The sequence below is a fragment of the Atractosteus spatula genome, chromosome 15 (genome assembly GCF_055471065.1).
Source record: "Atractosteus spatula isolate fAtrSpa1 chromosome 15, fAtrSpa1.hap1, whole genome shotgun sequence".
NCBI classification, from domain to species: Eukaryota; Metazoa; Chordata; class Actinopteri; order Semionotiformes; family Lepisosteidae; genus Atractosteus; species Atractosteus spatula.
Window position 1 is genome coordinate 6,521,535 of NC_142720.1, and position 20,574 is coordinate 6,542,108.

Consider the following 20,574-nt stretch of genomic DNA (forward strand, 5'->3'; position numbering starts at 1 on the left):
CCCAGGCAGAATTGATAAGTATGCCTTGGTAACTTAAATGCAGTCTGCTTTTCTCTTTACTTCAGTGACACTGAGGACCTGTCAGTGGAATAAACTCTTAAACCATCAACCCCAACACCTCATGTCTCCCCACTTCACTTACTGATCTATACCAGAAATAGCATCACAACGAATTTGAATCATTGTGCATCGCCTTGCTTTCTCCGCTGTTGACTTCTCAGGAATTTAATGCTTTTTCTACCAAACCCACTGTCAAACAATCACAGACAGATGTGCGACTCAGAACACTGAAGGCTGATACCAGTATTTTTTGTGTTACAGGCTAGCCCTCATGGGTGTCCATGTATGCGTTCTATTTCACTCAATGTCATAAACACCCAAATGCCTTTAAAAAAGAAATAAAGAGATACTTTGTATCTTTTTTTCTTTCTGGCAAGATAAAAATAAAAATGTTTCTTTTCCAGAAATAATTATTTTATATACAGACTTTACTTAAATTATTATTACTAAACACCAAAAATGAGTTGTGAATTATTAAAAGGCATGCCCATTTTAATGGAAGGCTTATAACAAAAGTCAGGGCTTGGTTCAGTGCTGCATATTCCAAAACCTTGGAATTTATATACATATACATATGTACACATATATATATATACAGTATACATGTACATATACATAAATTCCCCTTAGACCAAACAAACATTTCAGGTTCACTATGCGCATTCAGAACTCATTTGAAGGTAATGCCTGAAGCCATGCATAATTAAATAATTGAATAAATAAATAGAACATTCTATTAATATACATTTTTAAATACAATTTATATTTAAATGAACATTAAATTACACTCCTTTGTAACACCATGACCACCATTTTTTGCACTTCATTTGTCGAACATCTGAATGGTTTGATTTCGTCCACGTTGAATTTAAAGTGAGGTGAGTGCTGCAGCTATCTCTATGCTGCACTAGAGTAGAAATGGACAAGAACTGACCTCTTGCAGTCCCCAAACAATTATACCACACACAAAAATTCACAGCTTTAACAGAAGGGCTGTGTTTTACTTTGAACCTCTCAGGTGCAAGTACTCTGTACTTACACACAGGTGATATCAGATAATACTGAGCTCAAAATAAATGATGACGTTCTGGTGTTCAGGTGGATAGTACTACAGTACTACACATGTAAGGTACCTCTCTAGATTAGAAATACATTTCTCTAAGGATCTTTGGCTGCAATATGTGATAAGTACATTTTCTGTGTTAAACAATAAACTGCAGATGGTGTATGGAATACGCAGCAGTAACAACTTAAAGAATTTAGTGAGTACTTGTACTTCACTTTAATGGAATTGCAGTAGTTAACAAGCAAAATGCTGTGAAAGTGCACATATGTGTCGAACAATATCAGCTCCTGTGAGACATATTGACTACAAGCACGTCAGAAGATGAGAAGACATCCACAACTATTTGACAAGGGCTTGCTGGCAGAAGTATTCAGAATGAAAAGAAAGCTGTCCAAAATTTCCTCGATTCAGTCATGGAAGCAATACATATTAATTAAATAATGTGGTCCCAAAATGAAATGATTGCATTAAACAATTTAGCACAAACTATCATGTCCTACTTATGAAGAAAGAATATCCTGGAAGCTCTCATAATACTAACAAGGTGTCTTGCATGTCATTAATATCTTTAACATGTCCGATTACTTTCTATGAATTTGGAATGAAAGGACACCCTGTTTTTGTTCAACAAGGACAGACAGGATGATGAGATTGGATTTACGTTATTAATTAGTGTGTTCCTTTTTATTTCTGCTAATACTTTTTGTTGGGCTTTCGTCTACTGGTGAACAGAGGAGGCAATGCCAAGGTTGACAGAGTAGATCTTATTTGCATTGCAACTTAAATCGTCATAAGTAGGAATTGAGTTGCTTTAGTTACTGTTGGGGACCCTATATCTAAAGCAACATTATTCAATCATTTACATAGTATAATCCATGTTTTTGAAATTCTATTTATTGTTCAATGATTTTTCTGTGTTTATGGAACACACACGGATGTTGTGGTTCAATGGTTCTTACTCCTGAACTGCTGTGTCTGCTGGCTGTTGCTCCAGCTCACTTCTTAATTGCAGGCCAAGTGACTGCAATTTTCATCTTTAATTGAAGCACATTTTAAATCTGCTTTCAGCACTTAATATGTTTTTGGTTTTTGGGAGGGACATGTTATTAGTATCAATGTTTTGCCAATTCCTGCGCCTCTGAACTCCCCTCATTCATGGGTGTGTGAGCTGAAACGTTGACCAGCTGGACATAAGAAGAGTGTTTGGTACATGATCATTCTGTTCATCATAAATAGGGAGGTTTTAGTCAGAAATATAAAAAAAATCTCAATTGGTAATTTGTGGAAAAAACTGCACAAAGTTATATATTTTGAAGTTGTTGGAGAAAATATAATAATATAATATATATCATATTAATATAATTTAGGTATAATAGAACCGGTGCCCCAACTAGCTCTGTTGGTAGAGCAGGAGACTCTAATCTCAGGGTAGTGGGTTCGTGTCACGTTGGGCACCAGGTCCTCCATGTTGGAGGTCGGGCACAAGGCTAACAACCCTGTTCTGTTAAAAACTAATGTCACGGGAACAGCAACAGGATGTTGGGGTTCTTTTGAACCCAAGGACTGAATGCAGAAAAAAAGTCTAAAAAAAAAAGGCAAGCAGATCAAACACGTACAACAGGGATTACTGATAATACAGGGCCCGAGTGGAAAGAAAACCAGCAGACACAGGGGTCCCCCAGGGCTTGGACTGAGAACTAGGAGGTGAACTAATGCAAGACACGAGGTGCCAGTAAGTGTGTCAGGAACTGTGCGCTAATGAGACCGCACAAGTGTCGGAGGGCCACGATGCCAGAATGATACACAGATGGTTGGGGTTGGGGTTGATTGCAGCCGTGCCCGTTTTTGCAGTTGAGCTAGTTTTGGTGACACCGGCCCCGCATCGTCAACACTAATCCGTGTCATTTGTGCCGTGTCCAGTGAGGAAACCGAGCAGACACCTATAGCCCTGCAGGATGAGACAGAAACCTGAAATGTTTATTTGGCCTGGGGCGGAGACCTTGAGGCGAGCTGGACTTCTGAAGGAGACAAAGAAGCAGGACGTTACCGTCGGGCGGCTGGCGGATTCAGAGTGAGTTATTATCTGGCGGCAGCCTTGCTCTCGGCGGCCTCCCGCCTCCCCCTGGTGAGCTGCGCCAGGGGCTGGGGCCTGGGCTTCCGGGCGGGCCTGCTGCTGGCAGGGGGCGGCAGCGTGGGGTCCTCGGGCGGGGCTCTGGGCTTGAGCGGGGGCGCCGTGTTCGCCCGGAACGAAATGAGCTGCCGACGCACCTCCGCGGCGGGGGGCGGGCGGCGCTGGCGCGACGGGGAGGGGCTGTCCGTCCGGGAGGCGGAGAAGCCGCGCGGCGAGGCGCTGAGGCTGCGCGGGGGCGGGGCCGCGGGGGCCCGGGACGTCCCGCGCACTGGCATTCGGGGGCTGCCGCGGTACAGGGCGGGGCTGGCCGAAGGCTGGGGCTGAGATTGCATCGGTTTTGACCTCAGGTCGTAATGGACATTCATGCCTGCATTCCCTGGTTTTTGCATCTGAAGCCTGGAAAAGTCAGGAAACAAAGTTAGGTCTGTCCTTTTTTGGAAGACAGTAAAATATTTTACTCTTATGATAATTACTATAAATAGTTTTTCTTTGGGTCATATTATCTTGGTGCTCTTCTTTTCTATTACTTATTCTGTATCCTGTTTTGTATGACACAATGACACAATGTGCAAGTTAGTTATACTCATGCATGTAATTGCTTTATCTTTTTGCAATTACCGTTTATGCAAACTACCTGGACAAACTGCTACTTCTGCTAAATAAAGACTAATCTGAAATCCCATTAATAAAATACCTGTTGAAACTCTGGACCTTTTCCTGTTGTGGTGAATGATACAAAACAGGCCATACAATTTAACATGAATTCATCTAGAAAACACAGCACCTTCAAGACCCTTGAGTTCCAGTAGTTCAGAGTTGCCTGAGCCAGACAACCTTTGCATTCACACAGGCTAATGGTTGTAATGTATCAGGACCCAATCAAATTGGCTGGTCTACCCTAAGGCAGCGCACATTCTTAACAGCTCACTCTGCATTGCCTCAGAATTAATGACGGTCTATGTTGTGTGGTGTTATCTGTCGTTCTCTGCACGTCCTGAATGTTATCTGTTTTACAGGCGCAAATAAGAATCCCATTTGACATGTACATACTGTATGTAATGCAAACATGTACATGCAAATAAAGTCTTCTATCTGTGATGTAAATAAGTTTGTTACACATTCCTTTGACAATGACATGACATACAGTAATTGAGGGAGCTGTATCAGCTCAGTGTGATCACTGTTTATGTTTATGATACTGTAGTTTGCATGTTATCCTATTTTGGTGTTGATGTAGGCCAAGGAGGCTTGTTACCCATAACCTTGTTTGTAATTGATCCAAATTCCACCCCTCCATGGTGTAGATCTTGCAATATAGTTGTTTGGAAGAGCCCAAGTAACATCATAAGAACGCATTTCATGGAAAATTGTGGTTCTATATATCCCCACTTACCAAGAAAAAAGGGAGCTAAGCAGTTCTAGGTAGATACAGAAAACTATAATACATACCTATTTACAACTGGAGGTGGAGATTTCGAGACGCTGGGTCCTGTTTGAGATAATGGGCCACGGGACACTGGAGGGGGTGAAACCTTTTTTAAAGGCGTGACAGGACGAGGAATTCTGCTCCTGGGCCGCTGCCTTTCCAGATCCTGGTCTGAGGATTTGGGCTTCAGACCAAAAGCTTTCTTGGTGAAGGAGTCATCAGAGTCATGCGTGTCCTCTTCAGAACCTGTGGCTGACAGAGTCTCTGACGCTCTTCTGCGGTCCTCCTCGGAGGAGGCTGAAGACGATGCCCCTGAAGCCAGTCTCATCAAGCGTCCCTGCCGTTTCTCAATAATCAATCGAGCCAGATATTGCTGCTTTGGCCTCTTGTGGACTCTTTCTTTGGAAGGGAGGGAAGTTGAGTGATCCGAACCGGTGTCTTCTTCAGAAACCAAAACAGGTATCCGGCTTTTATATTGTTCCCTGGGGGGCTTGCTTATCACAGCTTTCTCTGGGGGCTCAGCCTTGTGTTCCACCTGCAAAACGGCCTCTTTTGGTTCTTCGGGTTCGCGCTCGTGGTGCACCACCGGAGAGATCTCTGCGATGACCGATTCAGACTCCAGGGAGACGAGAGGAGGAATGTCTTCAGCTTTCGGTTCCGATTCATTTTCGGTGGAGATGTCAAAGCCGTTTTGGATCTTGGGTTCCTCCGTGGGGCTCCGAGTCGAAGCTTCAGACGGGGCAGCGGCCTGTGCAGAGCTCTCTGGCCCTGCTTCCTTTTCCGAGGAGCTCCGCTCTCCATTCTCCTTCGGGGCCTCTTTCTCTGGGAGATCCCCTTCACCCGAGGGTTCCTCTGCTGGACCAAAGAAGACATAGTCATCCTGCCTCACCTGCTGGCCACTGGAAGACATAATGTTTAGGTGCGACTTCTCGGCGATATGGACAAAAGTGCGCTCGACTTTGGTGAACTGGGAGGAAGCAACGGTGGCCGCGATCTGGGGCTTTGGTTCCGACTTCAGCACCGAGGACAGCGTCCCTGGCTCGGAGACATCCAGCTGGCTCCCCAGGGGCTGTGGCCTCTCGCTCTGAGGCGTGACGGCGGCCATCGTGCCCAGGTCGGCATCCGGGGCCAGGTCGCCCGCCGCAAGGGACTTCCGCATGTCGCCCGGGGAAAACAGAACGAGCGTTTTGGACCCTTCCTCCATGTCCAGGTCTCCTTCCACTGTGGAGGTTTTTCCCTTGGATTCCTTCTGGTCATCGGCCAGGAGCGTAGAGGGGGCTCCGTCCTGGCTCCGCTCGGTGCTTTTCTGGCTGGGTTCGCTGCTCGACTCGCTCTGCAGCTCGGCCCCACCCCTCCGCACGTCTGCGTTGTCTTTGTCCTTGACATCCGTGCTAAAGTCGGGGCGGTGTGGCAAGACACCGGTCAACACAATGGTCAGGAAGTCGACTCTCTTCTGCCGCTGCTGGGGCAGACCGTGCAGCCTCACAGGCTCCTTTTCAAGGCCCAGGTCCTTTGATCTGTAGTCTTGGTAAGGCAAAGAAGGCACCGGCAAAGGCAGACCATTCTGCTCAAAAGGTTTGGGCGACAGTACCTGCAGCGAAACCAGACAAGACGTGATTACTGATCCAGTGAATACATGTGCATTTCTGAAAAATCTGCCTATGGTCCAGCTGTATTTTTCCCCACTGTAGAACCAAAAACCACTGACTGTAATTAAACTGCTTTGGTTTTTGTATTTGAAAAAATACAGAGAAAATATGAGAAACCATAGCAAACTGATGTGCACACCGTAAAAACATACTTAGTATAGTAATATTTGTTTATTACGTATTTTATTATATAGTATAATACATATTATTAATTATATGGGTTATCTATTAGGTATAATTATTTGGTGTGCCGATTCTGTTGGCAATGCATCAGTGCAGCTCAATAGCAAGCAAAACAGGCCTCCAAACTGGAACCGGAAAAATCATTTGCTTCCTATGTGCACTGGCCTTAAAGAAGCCACTTCACAAGCTTGGACAGCCAACACACTCATTCAAGTTGGCCGATGACATACAGTAAGCAAAGTAACAAAAAAAGAATAGCACAGAAAACCATCCAAACAGGATATAACAAATTCCTTAACTAGCTCTTTACATTTATTGTGGATACCAGATATCATAAATGAAATAAATCACAACCAAAAAGACAAGTTTCTTTTTAAAGTCCACCCCCAAATCCTTTAATAATATTTTGGTTGTATACAAGCTTTTCAAGATTGTCTAGATTACATACATGAATAAAAAAGGCACAAAAAAATCCATTGCACAGCGTTTTTTTTAAAATCACTCAGCCCATTTGTGATTTCAAGTTTATCCTTAGATACAGTGGTTTGCCATATATACAGCCTGTAAGCAGATTTCTTGCATGCTAATATACATGTAATGCCGTTAATATTTATATATATGTACAACTCTAATTTTTATTTAAAAATTAAAATACATGCTTTACTTATAGATATTACAGGCCTACTGTACAGTTATTGCGATACAAAACTGATTACATACAGTACCTCTGAAAGGTTTGTTTTTTTTAATATAGAATGAAAAGACACTCACAGATCACTTTGCTGCAATAACACTAAGTGCAACTTTCAGTTAAGAATTAAAATATTTGATCATGCTCCTCAGAACATGAAAACATTAATCTATAGTGCAGAATGTAGCAAAGCAGCATTTAAAAAAAAAACAATTCAGGGCACAGAAACGCAAAATTCCAACTGCTATTTCAATGCCAGTATATTTTTGGGAGTAAATGTTAGCCAATTTGTTTATTTTACAAGTTTACTACATGTGTAGCAATGGATTTACATAATCCAAAGATATTGTACGCTCTCAGTCAAAACAATGAACAGTGGGCCTCAAGAAACTGACAGAACTGAATAAGTCTAAAGATGATAATGCAAATACAGCAGAGAAAACATTATACATGAATTCCTGTGATGTTGCTGAATGGTAAAATAAATGAATGGGCAAAACAATAAACATAAAAATCTACACTCTTACCAAACTACCTTAAGTTTCTCTTGTTCTTCATTACTCTGCCTGACTGTCAGCTAATACCCAACGCACTTACTGTAGATATGCGTCACAGGCATTATCAGGCTCTATGGCAATTTGGCTAATTTTAAAATTGTCTGTTTAGTAGGAAAATAGGTAAGAAAGAATTACTGAGTTCAAAACGGAATTGTCCCATGAAAATGTAAGTTATTTTTTTAGGGTGCTGGGGGTGGAATAATTTATTTTTATTGCAGTTATCATTATAAAGAACCCAAGAGTCCATGCTATTCTGGACCCAGCAGAAAGTGCATTTTAATAAAAATCTCAGAGGTTGTACTGTCACTTCCCACTGAATTCTAGTCCCTGGCAACAACATTTAATAATCTGTCTTCTGTAGTTGTGTCACTTTAGGCTTTCTCATACTGTATTATGTTATGCATACTGTAAAATTACGAAATTTGTACAGCTCTACAAGCAAGAAGTTCATTCTGATGTTTCTGACCATTCAGGAATGTCTTCAGCCCTTGTGAAATACAGCATTACCGGTTAAATCTTGAAAAGTAATTATTTTTCAGTAGCTGATTGAAACGCCTAATGACTTCTGCAAGAAACCCCATATGTTGTTTTATTAATTCAGACATTAATTTCACTTATGTTTGAAATTTCTGTCTGGATATATAGATAATAATTTCAATCATGTTAAATCTGTTCAACGATCTGGACATGCAACAACTTTCTTTTTTCAACCTCAGGCTATTCCCTTATTTATTAAGGCAGAACTATAAATATCTAACAATAGGCCAGATACTTCATTGAGCCACTGAGAAAAGTCCTAGTTAGTGTTAGACATTATAAACCGGATTTTATATAGCACCTTTAAAAGCAATCATCTCAAAGTGCTTATCATGATACACATAGAGAATGACGGCTTATTAGAGAGGAGAGTAGCATTGTTTGACAAACCAAAAGGCGAAAATGATATATGATCAATATAAATGATTCCATGTGTCATTAATCAAAGAAATGATAATGCAGGTTTGTTTGAACCCCATTTCTAGTCACTGATCCGTGAGTATCTTTTTACCAGTAGGAAAATACAAAAGCAAGAGAAAAAATAAATTTAACGTTCAAGTGCTTCATGAAAGCAGAGTGCCATTTCTTGGGGGTCTGATGTATTTTCCAGGATTGGCCGGTTTTCTGCAGAGAGGCTGAAGAGGTTAATGCCAAAACTGCCTCCCTCACCCTACCCAGGGTCCCGCTGGGTCACTGTGTAAAATGAGTCCAACGGCAGGGACCCAGGGAGTTCAGGCTGTCATGAAGCACCTCTTGTCTAAAACAGACGCAGCTTCTGTGAAAAACAGCATGGGCTATTTTTTTTTTACAATTACTAAAACACATGCGAATGAATGCAAAGTAGATTACGTTAAACCACTCAAAAAATTCAGCAGCTTTTTCAAAAAGGAACACGTACATTCGTTATACATTATTTGTAATGGCTAAAGTAGTGTAATTTACAGAAAAGAGAGCCTTTTGCAGAGTGAATCCATTCACTGTCCAAGGTTCAATGTGAAGTGATATCTGAATGAACAGTGTCAGTTTAACACATAAATAAGTTAACTGGAATTTCACACCGAAAACTGAAAGCTAGCACTGCCTCACCATAGAGACTCACTGTACACCAACCTTATTCTAAATACCTTCTGTCCAATTTTAAAATAGTTCCCTTGTTGTTCAGAACAACATTAAAATATAGATAAATTCTTAAGAATCCTGGAAAAAGAAACTGTCACTCTAATTATTATGTAATTCTAATGGTCTGGGTAATTAGTTATTAACACCCTCACCTTTCTAATGTTTTTGGAAGACATTTTAGTTACTCTACTTAAATATTCTTGGTTTCTTAATCCATATTGATAACTATGGCCATTGTAAGCTCAGAAATATGTTATGCGCGTGGAAGTCATGATTCCCTTCATTAAGGTACCCTGTTGCTGTTGTCACATTCTGACTGCTGTTTGGTGCTAGCACACAGCATTTAAGTACTCTATTAGATGAAGTGTTAGAAAATGTTTGCAGGAGATACAATTCACGTAACTGTGGGTTGTTTAAACATTACAGTGTTTACATTCAATAAAGCAAAGGACAATTTATCAAACCAGCTAACAAACAGAAGTATCTTATTCTCTGTGCAGAAAATCCCTTCAACGGCAGGTTTTCTTTAGGAAAAAGCTCAGTGACTAAAACACAAGAACACAAGCACGGAACACAAGACGATTCAGGACAAAAGGTGCAAAACTCCTTGTATTTCAGTCATCTGAAACTTTAAAGAACCCTGTTTCTTTTTTAGTGACGTTTGCTGTGAACTATGAAGGCTGTACTGTCAAACATTATTAATATCCAACAAAGCTCACAAACATCACTAGCTACAGTTGCCCAAATATTGACCACCAAAATCAATATTTCTGTAGAATATTGCACTCCAGTAGGTCATTTCTTTACAGCAGCAGAACCTCTGAACTATACCCGTTACACAGTTTATATATTTAGCTCGTGTACTTTGCCTTTGCTTTGGAAAGAAAATTAAAGTGCAAAATTAAGAACATGAATTGAAACCACCATAGAAACTGAACACAACACTCAAAGAATAACAACATCTCTATATAAAAATAAAAAAAGAATAAAACTGAAATGCATGAGTCACAAGTGCACGAAAATGACCTATTCCACACAATACAATAAGGCAAATAAGGTTCTTGAACTTACTCTATGAGCAGCAAAAACTATAATAATAATAATAATATTGTTCCCGACCTTTAAAATTATAGAACCACATTCATACTAAAGTCATTAAGTTTAGCTGTAACTTTTGCCTACTCTTTAGCAACTGTGGCTTTCACCTGTTTGACTTTCCAATTTCAGCCAGAAATGCAGAGAGCAGCATATACAGTATGTATATCAAATGGAAGCCTATTACATATAAACATATACATTTCAGTGGCATTAAAAATGAATGCAGCCATCAGACAGTACTATAGTATTGCTTATGGAAAAGTCAAAAACATCTTAATATTTCTCTTATGTTAAAATGAATCTTTACTTTAATTTCAGTTTCTAATATACTTTATGGAGTTTAAGAGTATAATAGAGTTCGTTGCTTGGGTTGCTTTTTTGCCCATACAAATAGGGACCTTTCTGTCATTCTGTGATTGCTGTCCCTGCTGTTATTTGGCAATCACACAATTGACACACACTATTGTAAGTGGAATAAGCTAAACGTTCTTAAAATAACATTCAAAGCTAATTAACATGGACAAGAGATCAAGAAAAATAAATGTATTTTTAAAAATAAGATCTAAAGCAAATCTATCCTGGTTTTTGCATTTCTCTGTGCTACATGAAAAAGTGTTACAACATTCAAGTCTGAGAACAAGTACCCGAAAGGACAGACCAAGATGCAGACAGATGTAGACTTGTGTAAGATGTTTTATAAAGCCATGTGAGTCTGTGACTAAAGTCATGCCTTACTGTGAATCTGAGAAATGCCAAGCGTGAAGACCCTTACAGCACTCAACACAATAACCTATTGCATGAACTCCTGTGGAAAAAATGTATTTCTAAGATAAACAAAGTACTGCTTTTTGCCACAAATATTCTATTTCCATAAGACATGGTCTGTAGGAAAGATGGTCTTTTGTTTTAGACCTTTCAGACTTGTCTTAAGTGGGACAAAGGGCAACAAATATATCATCATCAAAACATTCAAATGACATTGTTTTCTTATTGCACTATTGCCCTCGTAAAGTAATTTGTTCAGTTTAACCACATTTGTATTTCTGTTCTTTTTCCACTTGCTTTTGCTGGTACTATTCCCCATTTTTATACATAAAGACCAGCATATAATCTTTTCTCTAGACAGGTTAAAATACAGCTTGGACATAAAATCTGTGGAGCTGGGTTCACAAAGAATTCACCACTATATCAAGTTCAACGCTAGGTCTACAGTAAAGTCTACAATAAAGACGTTTTTGTAAGTCAGCTACAATCATGCGGCATTTATTTGCTACTATAGTTCTGTAACAAAGCTACTCATCTGGGGATTATATAAAAATAAAAGTTTCATTTATTAATTCTTTGCGAACACAGCCTTAGACATCTGCATAGCCTTCTTCATACGTGTATAAATCCTGTAGGAAGACAACATGTGAGTGTTTATCAAAGATTCTTAATCACTAGTGGCTTTTTAAGGAGATAATTACTGTATATTGCACCCTATCACAAACATCTTGTGAACTGCCAATGATGCACATTATAATCTGAACTCTGGATATGTGCAGATGACAAGCATATCACAAATTTTTTACCCCTCTGCAGCATGAAAAGTTCAGTTTACAAAGTGTCTAGTGTTAGTAAATGATCTTGTGATGACATGGTCAAATACTCTTAGTGCAGGTTAGATTCACACTCAGTTTCTGTGTGATCACACATTCCAGTGGTTTATCATTCAAGGACATTGTCATTACATATCACAGCAGTCACATTGAGATATGCAGTCATATTCCACATCTCAGACTAGCTCTCCGAATTCATCAGCAAATATATATTTGTGTAAACTTTGTCGCTTCTTAACTACATTGAACGTTCAAGAACATCACGAGTTCAGAAGAGAGAGTTTTCACAGCACTGTGACATTTGAACAATGGTAAACCAGTGTTAAAATTGGCCTTTTGTATATCTCTTTAAAGACATGTTCATCTATTGCTGCCTTATTGCAATAAACAATGCCTGTTAGCAGATAAAAAAATAAACCTGCATTGTCTAGGTGTCTTAAAACTCTTGGCATTTTTTAACAATTACAGGACCTGAAAGGTATTGAATGGGTTCATACCATTTTACTACTCTGAAATGAGCAGTGTTAAAATCTTCCACATATAGTTCTGCATCTTATTACATGTGTTCAGTTTAGGGTTGTCTCATACTTTTCGTGCCTGCTAGCATGCCACTCCTGTAGAAATTTCTGTTCTGACAGCCCTCATGAAAGGATACTGAAACAAAGGGCGTGGGGACCCAATTCAGTGCTAAAACACGCCTATTCCTCCACGACGAAATGCCACTGGACATATTACTACACCACATTTAGATTCACAAATCAGTTTTTCAAGTGGTCAGAATAGTAAGCAATCTAAGGACACAAAGAAGCAAAGAGAACACATGTAAAAAGGAATGCAAGACAAAGCTAAAAACACACATAGCGCAACCTAGTTAATTACTGATCAATGTGGAAAGACAACAGAGTAGAGTAGAGTGTCAAATTCTGGGCCTGTTGGGCTGTGTGACTGCAAGATTTCATTTTAGATCAGTTTTAAATGACCTCAATCAGCCCATTATTGGCTTAACTGGACTGAGATAACAGCTGCAGGTGCTGGTGCTTTAAAGTGACTTAGAAAACCTGCAGATAAAACTGGCCCTCCAGGATCAGGACTCGACACCTCTGGTGTAGGGAACTGCCAGAATCCAAATGTATATTCTTAAAATTTTATAATATAGAGATTTATCACCCATTCTTACAATTTTATCAAATTAATTTTATTTTCTTGTAATCCAATCTGCAGTGCTCTCTGAAAGTAATGGGACAGCAAAGTCAAAATTCTTATTCTTGCTTCATAGTCGAGCAATTTGTATTTGTCATCATGAGATTATTATGAATGGTAAGTACAATGCAATATGTTTTGTTTTTGGGTAATTCCATGTAGACATTGATCATAAGAGAACTAACACATACTTTGGGTTCACCCTACTGATTTCAAGTGACAGTAAATATTTGAACACAATATCATTAGTGTGAAAGTCAGTATTTTTCCAGCCTTCTATTCCAGCTTCTTTAAACATTTGGTATTTGCTGCCCAAATATGGCTTTTAGGTTGGTGTTTTTGCATAAACTGCATTTTCTCTAAGTTTCTTCCATGCTATGTGATGAAGATGGCTTTATGTTCATCACACGTAGCAGTAGTAAGGTCTTCCGGCTTTTTACTGCTGCAACTACCAGATCCAAACTTCAGTTCTCAGCACTAACATCTATGACAGCTGAAATCGTAAAACTGCACCTGTGCATTGCGGCCATTTCAAACCGCTCACACGCTGCTACAAACAGTAGCAGCAGTAGTGAGGTAATCTACAGTCTTTGATGGGGGCAGTGAACTGATATTTCATTCTTAAAAATATGTTCCCACACGTGAGAGTGTCTCCATTCAAAGAGCTTAAAGAGGCCTGTCAAGTGCATGACTCTGCAATAAAAGAAGGGAACATGACCCTGAAGAAGACAGGTGTGATGTTGCAAAACCACAGGTTCATACCTTTAATTGTTGTTGTCATGTTTGACTTGAAATGCGGCCTACATCAACTTAAAAAAAAAAATCAAAACAGATTCAAAACAGGCTTCCTGTTGTCATAATTACATATATTATGGCTATAGGGATGCAGTAAGTGACCACTAGTTAGGAGAAATGCAAGCCTGCTTTAGAATTGCTGTAACTGTTGCTCTCGTTTCCTTCATTGAATGGCTTTGTTCCAGTTAGTTTCTAATTTGGTCAACTGCAACAATAAGTGCTTTATAAAATAACTGGCAGCGCTGGTTACCAAAAGCGTGTAAAATGATAGAGAGCCAGAGTTCGTGGTTATATTTAAGATGTTATTCAAGAGTTTCCCTCTTAATAAATGTGACAAAATAACATTTACTGTATATCAAGCTGAAGTGCACTCTCGGTTACTTAATCCAACAAAAAGGACATTTATTCTAAAATTTTCTATCACTATTTAAGATCTTCTTGAAACCACTACATTCTTTAGCACTTTATGAAATAAAAGCAGAACTGAATTGTGCAAAACAAAACATATCCTTGTTATGCCCTCTGTGGAAAAAATAAACTCATTAAAATGGATTTCTGCCATGTCAGAGCACCTATGGTTTACACACACAGCATCTTCTTTGTTGCTTAATCAGTATACGTTAGGCTGCAGTTTAGACCCTATTGTCAGCACGTACATGTAGAGATCCCATAGTCATCATTAAGAAATGCTTCTTAAACTTTAGCAATGCAAAAGCAGCATCGTCTTTTTACACAAGGTTTACTGAACACAAAAGTCAGCCTGTGTCCTACTGATTTTCTGCTGGATAACTATATAATAAAACCTCCTTTTTAAAACCACTCAAGCGTTGGAAGACTACAGTGACACACCTTGTTTCCCATACCATCCTGTTATCACTAATTAAGTGAGAGGTTATTAAGGGATTCTCAGTGAATATAAGGGTTTGTGATTTTTTTACACTGTTCAACACAACACAGTATCAAACAAAATTTTGTGATATGCGACATTCTTAGGTACTGTATTCACAACATGAACAACACACTGATTTTCACTTCTGAATGCTTCACATTATTTGCATGGCTGTGTTGCTTTTTTGCAGAATGATAGCAGCCTGACAGTGTTGAATCACCACCAACCAAGGTTACTGCTCAACCTGGTGTGATTATTCTTCAGACAAACATCCAAGTAACAGCCTTAACCTTCACAGAATATTAATTAAAAGCACAAAGAACAAAGGTTTTAGCTTAGAACGCATAGGCAATTGTGGTTACTCTGTAATTATAGGCAACAAAAAGCACTAGACAAAATGTGCAATATGCAGAATGCCCCTGTGGCTCATTTACTGTTTGTGAGGTGGACGAGCTGAGTGCATCTGAGTGAGACCTTAAAGCAAGAACTGAATAAAACCATAAACGCTGACTTTGAATGCCACAGAATCTTCCTCCCCCCAAAAAATGCAGGTATGTACTTTTCAAATATTTACAACAACTGAAAATGTCCTGTGTGACTTCAACAGTGGTGGTTTCCTCCTTTCTATTTACACATGCAGAAACCAATACTGAAACGATACCATCTCGACAGCAGCGCGCCAGCGTTTGTCAAGGGGTCGAGCTACCCGTCCAATGGTATTGAATTTCACTATTCGTTTCTTGGGCTCATGTACGGCGCTGAAGTTGGATGTGCAGAGCAGACCAAGTTTATTGCACGAGTAGGGGAAAAAACTAGATCCTCCTTCTGCTTTTTTTTTACAAAAATCTTGGAGAGTTCACAGGGCAGGGTGGGGGGGGGGTTGTGGTGTCAGCTCATGATTTGTTCCTAAATTTGGACAACACTTGCTGAACCTGTAACCTGGATGCACTGAGGAGGGAATGCCTAGGTCTTGAATTCCCAGGCAAGAGTGGCATGTGCCTTCTGCCAGGAATGCGAGCGGGGCTGCTCTCAGCCGAACGACTGCGCTGGAGGAACGTGCCGCCTGGGTGAGGGTACTGCTCCGTTTCCAGAGTTGAGGAGGAGAAGACATAGGAGGCCAATCTTCTCAATTGGTTGGTTCTCAGGAAAGAATGTTGGGAATGCCTTTCCTCCTCCAACTGAAAAAGACCAATAAGAGTGGAGGAAAAAGGTGTCAGGTGTGGGGAAGACTAGCTCCTGATCTGTTTTCTGTGCATGCTGCAGAAAGCTCCGCTGAGAGAGAAGACACACAGAAAAGAGACCGCATCTCTCTCTTTTAAAAAAAAAAGTCACAGGCTAGGCTGCTTCCTGAAGCATTAAATCAGAAAAATAAACGTGCCAGAAAGAAATGTGTAGGAATGTGTGTGAATCGACACGCAAGAGCAAAACAGAAAACGCATCTCTATATCTAAACCCTAAACTCGTCCGCGACTGTCTGGAAGTTAAATACAATATGAAGCTGCAATCAGAACTATCTCAGAGATCTCACCTCATACATAGATTGTGTTTAAATGTTCCTGGACATGGTACAAGTTCTGAAGGTTTGAATTATCCTTTTTAAATTACGATTGGCTAGTGTATGCACAATAGTTTTAACTGTGAATAAAGACATAAGATGAAGCAGTATGTCAGTTTAGATTGGTTCTGTTTTTTTAAGGTGTTTCTGACACACAAATCTGAAATTAAAACTGCATTCAAGAGCTAGAAAATATTTTAAATGACTAGAACACTGATGGTCCTAAAATGCTAAAGAAACTTACAGCCCTGTCCCCACCCCAGACAATTAAAACTTTACAGTACGACTCACATTTGACATTAAGAAACAAAATGATTCACAAAATAGAACAGCGATCTGGAAAAGGAATAGCAATTCTGGGTGGAATCTTTGGTGGTATAAATGAATTGTTCTCTTTAAATGAATTGTGTGCTCAATAGACTTGATGAACCAAAGGAGAAAACAAAGTCCAAAGGTTTGTGCAGATAAGAGGCTCATAAATGGTAAAGATTTTAACTTATAGGAATCAAAGACTGACAACACAAGGTAATATGCCCTCAATATGCCCTCTGTTTTATTGTGCAATCTATAGCACTGCTTCAAAATGACAACTTTATTTGTGCTATAACTGTGAAAGGGACATAGCTGAAGGCTATCACACAATTAGGTTTTAAAATTGTATGTATATATGTAAATATATACCCTGTGGAAGAGGTACTTACAGAGGCTATGGAACTAAACTCCTCTCAGTGAATTTCTCCCAACAGAAAGAATGGTAATTACAACTGTCCCTTTTAAGTTTCTCAAAACAGGTTGCAAAGGCAAAGCATTTGGAATTAGTTGGTAGCTCTAAAGAGATCTGACTCAACTTAATGTTTTTTAGTTAGCCAAAGATCCTTTGAAGTTTGGCTTTTGTTTATAAAAAGTAAGAGGTTCTCACAGATTGTAGGTCACTATTGACATCTAACTCTTTGGGAGTCCATCCAGTGTCCATCTCGATTTTGCAGTCAAGCGTCACTGTTCACTGGAAATTTGCCCTTCCTCTCCTTGATGCCCAGATTCAGACTTCATAGAATTTTTCAAGTCGCAAAAGACCATAAAAGGTTAAACAACATCAGTAAGAACATCTACTGGGTCTTCTTTTTTTCCCAAGAGTAAAAGGAAAAATAAGAATACAGTTTATAATTCTGTTGTAAATATGGAAAAGGGACTGAAAAGACATACTTCCCAAAATAGCTGCGCAGTGTTTTTATGATAGTCCTAATGCTGCATTAGTCCCAATGCTGCATAATATTAACATTTCTGCTCCATATCACTCAGTAACTGATAAGGCAAAAGATAATGAAAAAATGCAGTTATTTTTTTCTTTTCCACATGAATATTCTCAAGATGCAAACAAACGTGCCTGTGCAAAAGCTGCATCATAAGATCAATGTTATTTATCCTCAATGAAACATAAAATATCATGCGATTTAAAAAAAAGACTTCAATACTCCGAAGATCGTGTTAGAGAAATTCCCGTATTTAAAACAAAGATTCTCAGAACAATATCACCTCTGATCAGTTGCAGAGTCTCACATGTGCAAAAGCTGAGTTTTTGTGTTGCTGCTTTGCAAAAGAATGGTGTTATGTTACATCTGCTCCTCGGTGCTTGTCTTTACAATTACTGCTTGTAGCACAGTTCAGACAAAGGATATTAATCTTCTCCCTAATAATACCAACAGTCCCTGGATGACAAGAAGCTAAAAGGCTGTCATAAACGTTCTGTACGTCTTGAAAACGATGGCATTGTGCCATTGGTAGGCTGGAGTCTTAGATATTCATAGCCAGCAATTTCTAACCCGGCAAGATATTCCATCTAAACTCAGTCCATCAGCGATGTGCCAGGAGTTACAACGCTTCGCCAGGACAGATGGAAAGGTCTATGTGTCAAGATCTAGGCTCACATGTCTAATGGCTTCTTAATTCTACTTGTAGTGACTGATGGCCACCTGCCACTGTGCATACACTGATCAAGACCCAGGACCTCACCTGCTGCCCTTTCTGTGATTTCTCTCAGCCGTGACACCATTCCAGCAGGGCAACTCACAGCTTCATGTAGTACTTGCGGCAAAAGCTTCCTTGCAAGGTGGGAACGTGACAAGTAAGCTTGAGCCCCGTTTGTGGAATTAGTTGGCATGATGTGGGACAAGCATTAGAGACATGCTTTCTTTTGATTCTATATATTTAACATTTTTCCCCAAGCGTAAAATATCAGAGAGTCAAACATTTTGAATGTTCTTGCCATTTTACATTTCTGATTAAATACTGTGTGATCTACTTTCCATCATTACTTGACTCGTGTCTCTTTTTTTTCTATTTAATGTATCCCTGAATACAATCATCTTCTAATTATTTACGTCAGTCCCATCAGAACTCTAATAACATTCAGGTAGTGACTCGAGCAGTAACGGTACGGTAGGTGTTTACAACAGGATGGCAAGCACTCTTAAAAAGGATTCAATCCTTCAGATTCAATCCACTCAAACCAGCTTTATCAATCTCACTCTTTTTCCAAGACTAACATCCACCTCGATTTTATTGGACATCCTTGAGTTTACCAAGATGTTAAATGACACAAATCCTAAAATGACCTCGGGACTCACAGAACAATTAAACATTTCTCTATCAGCCTGGCACAAACAAGTGTCAGATGATAAAAGTGATCATTTTGCTGTACATTATAATAATTTGATAGGTAGGGATATCTGAAAAACTGAACCCTGCTCATGAACACGTTTATTTCCCGACTCCGATTTTTGAAATCCTGTTTTATTTACAGACACATTAAGGCTTGACATATCAAAAGGTTCTTAGCTAATTTTTCTATAGCTAATTGTTCTATAGCTAATTTTTGCTATAACAATAAATAAGTGTAAACAGGAGAAACATGAAAGGGCCCAATCTTCTTCACTTGTTCTGAAATTGCTCCATGACTTGATGGCAGATAAAGAGAACAGACTGTCCGTGATTGGATATGAATTTCCCAAGAAACACAACTACTGCCAATCTATCCACACCAGGCAGGTGAAAGTCCTGCTTCTTAGTCGGAAAACCCCCATGACGTCCTCGAAAAACATCAGTGTTTTGCTTTTCATAGGACAGTTCACAGGATTTCATTCTATATCTCCCTACACTGCTTAAAGAACTGAGCATTTGTAGCCTGAACAGAAGAGGCTAAGAGAGTACAAGCGATACAAGTAGACAAAATCCTCAAAGGCTCTGACAAAGTCAACCCAGTGGATTTTTCCAGAAGGAATGGTCAAACAAGAACCAGCGGGCACAAGGGAAAAAAACATGGAAATGCTTTTAAAATCCAAGAACAGGAGGCACTTTTTATTCAAAGGATTGTGGGAGTTTGGAACTACAGTAGCTCACCCAGCCATGCTGTTTATGCCAATACCCTTCCTGGATCCTAGGATCTTATCCAGCTGCTTCCTTCAAGAAACAGTTGGATGAGATCCGAGGATCAATAAGCTACTAATTACCAATCGGGCTGAATGGGCTCCTCCCGTTTGTGGCCTTTCTTACGTCGTTCTGCACACTGCTGACAAAATATTCTAGCCAGCACAGTTTTGAGCAGGCCAGTCTCAGCCGTTCTGAAACAATATTGGCTCTGTATACTGATTACCTTAAATGTGCTCGATATTTCTATTTCTGCTTTCATTTTTGTGCCCTTCCCTGAATGACTTATTAAGACAGCGCTACTCTACACGATCCTGGAGATGGAGATCTGTCTGGGGCCTGCTTGACTGCGAGGGCCAGTTTTCTCAGCTCAAGTGACTCCTTAGCCTATGCATAGTCACTTTTAAACACCACAAAATGTCTTTAATCTGATTCAATGGATGTGGAATGCATTGTACTATCTTTAAGAATATCCCTGTAAAATACCCCTTAAATGTACTGTTATGTGTGACACTGCTTTGAATTAATCCAATATTCTGTTATTGTAGCACTGAATACCTACCTTAAAATGTAAGAAAAGGTTATAAAAAGGAGAGA

General features: G+C 39.6%; 1 protein-coding gene across 1 annotated transcript in view; it reads right to left on the minus strand.

Moving 5' to 3' along the window:
• Window positions 1-2,244: 2,244 nt before the first annotated feature.
• The window catches only part of LOC148819931 (tau-tubulin kinase 1-like), a 44,957-nt gene continuing 26,627 nt past the window's right edge, over window positions 2,245-20,574 (minus strand). The window contains exons 13-14 of the mRNA XM_088933685.1: window positions 4,707-6,274; window positions 2,245-3,653 (exon numbers count right to left, since the gene is read on the minus strand). Of these exons, the coding sequence (XP_088789811.1) occupies window positions 3,206-3,653; window positions 4,707-6,274 (2,016 nt within the window). The 3' untranslated portion in view covers window positions 2,245-3,205. The remainder of the gene's footprint in view (window positions 3,654-4,706; window positions 6,275-20,574) is intronic.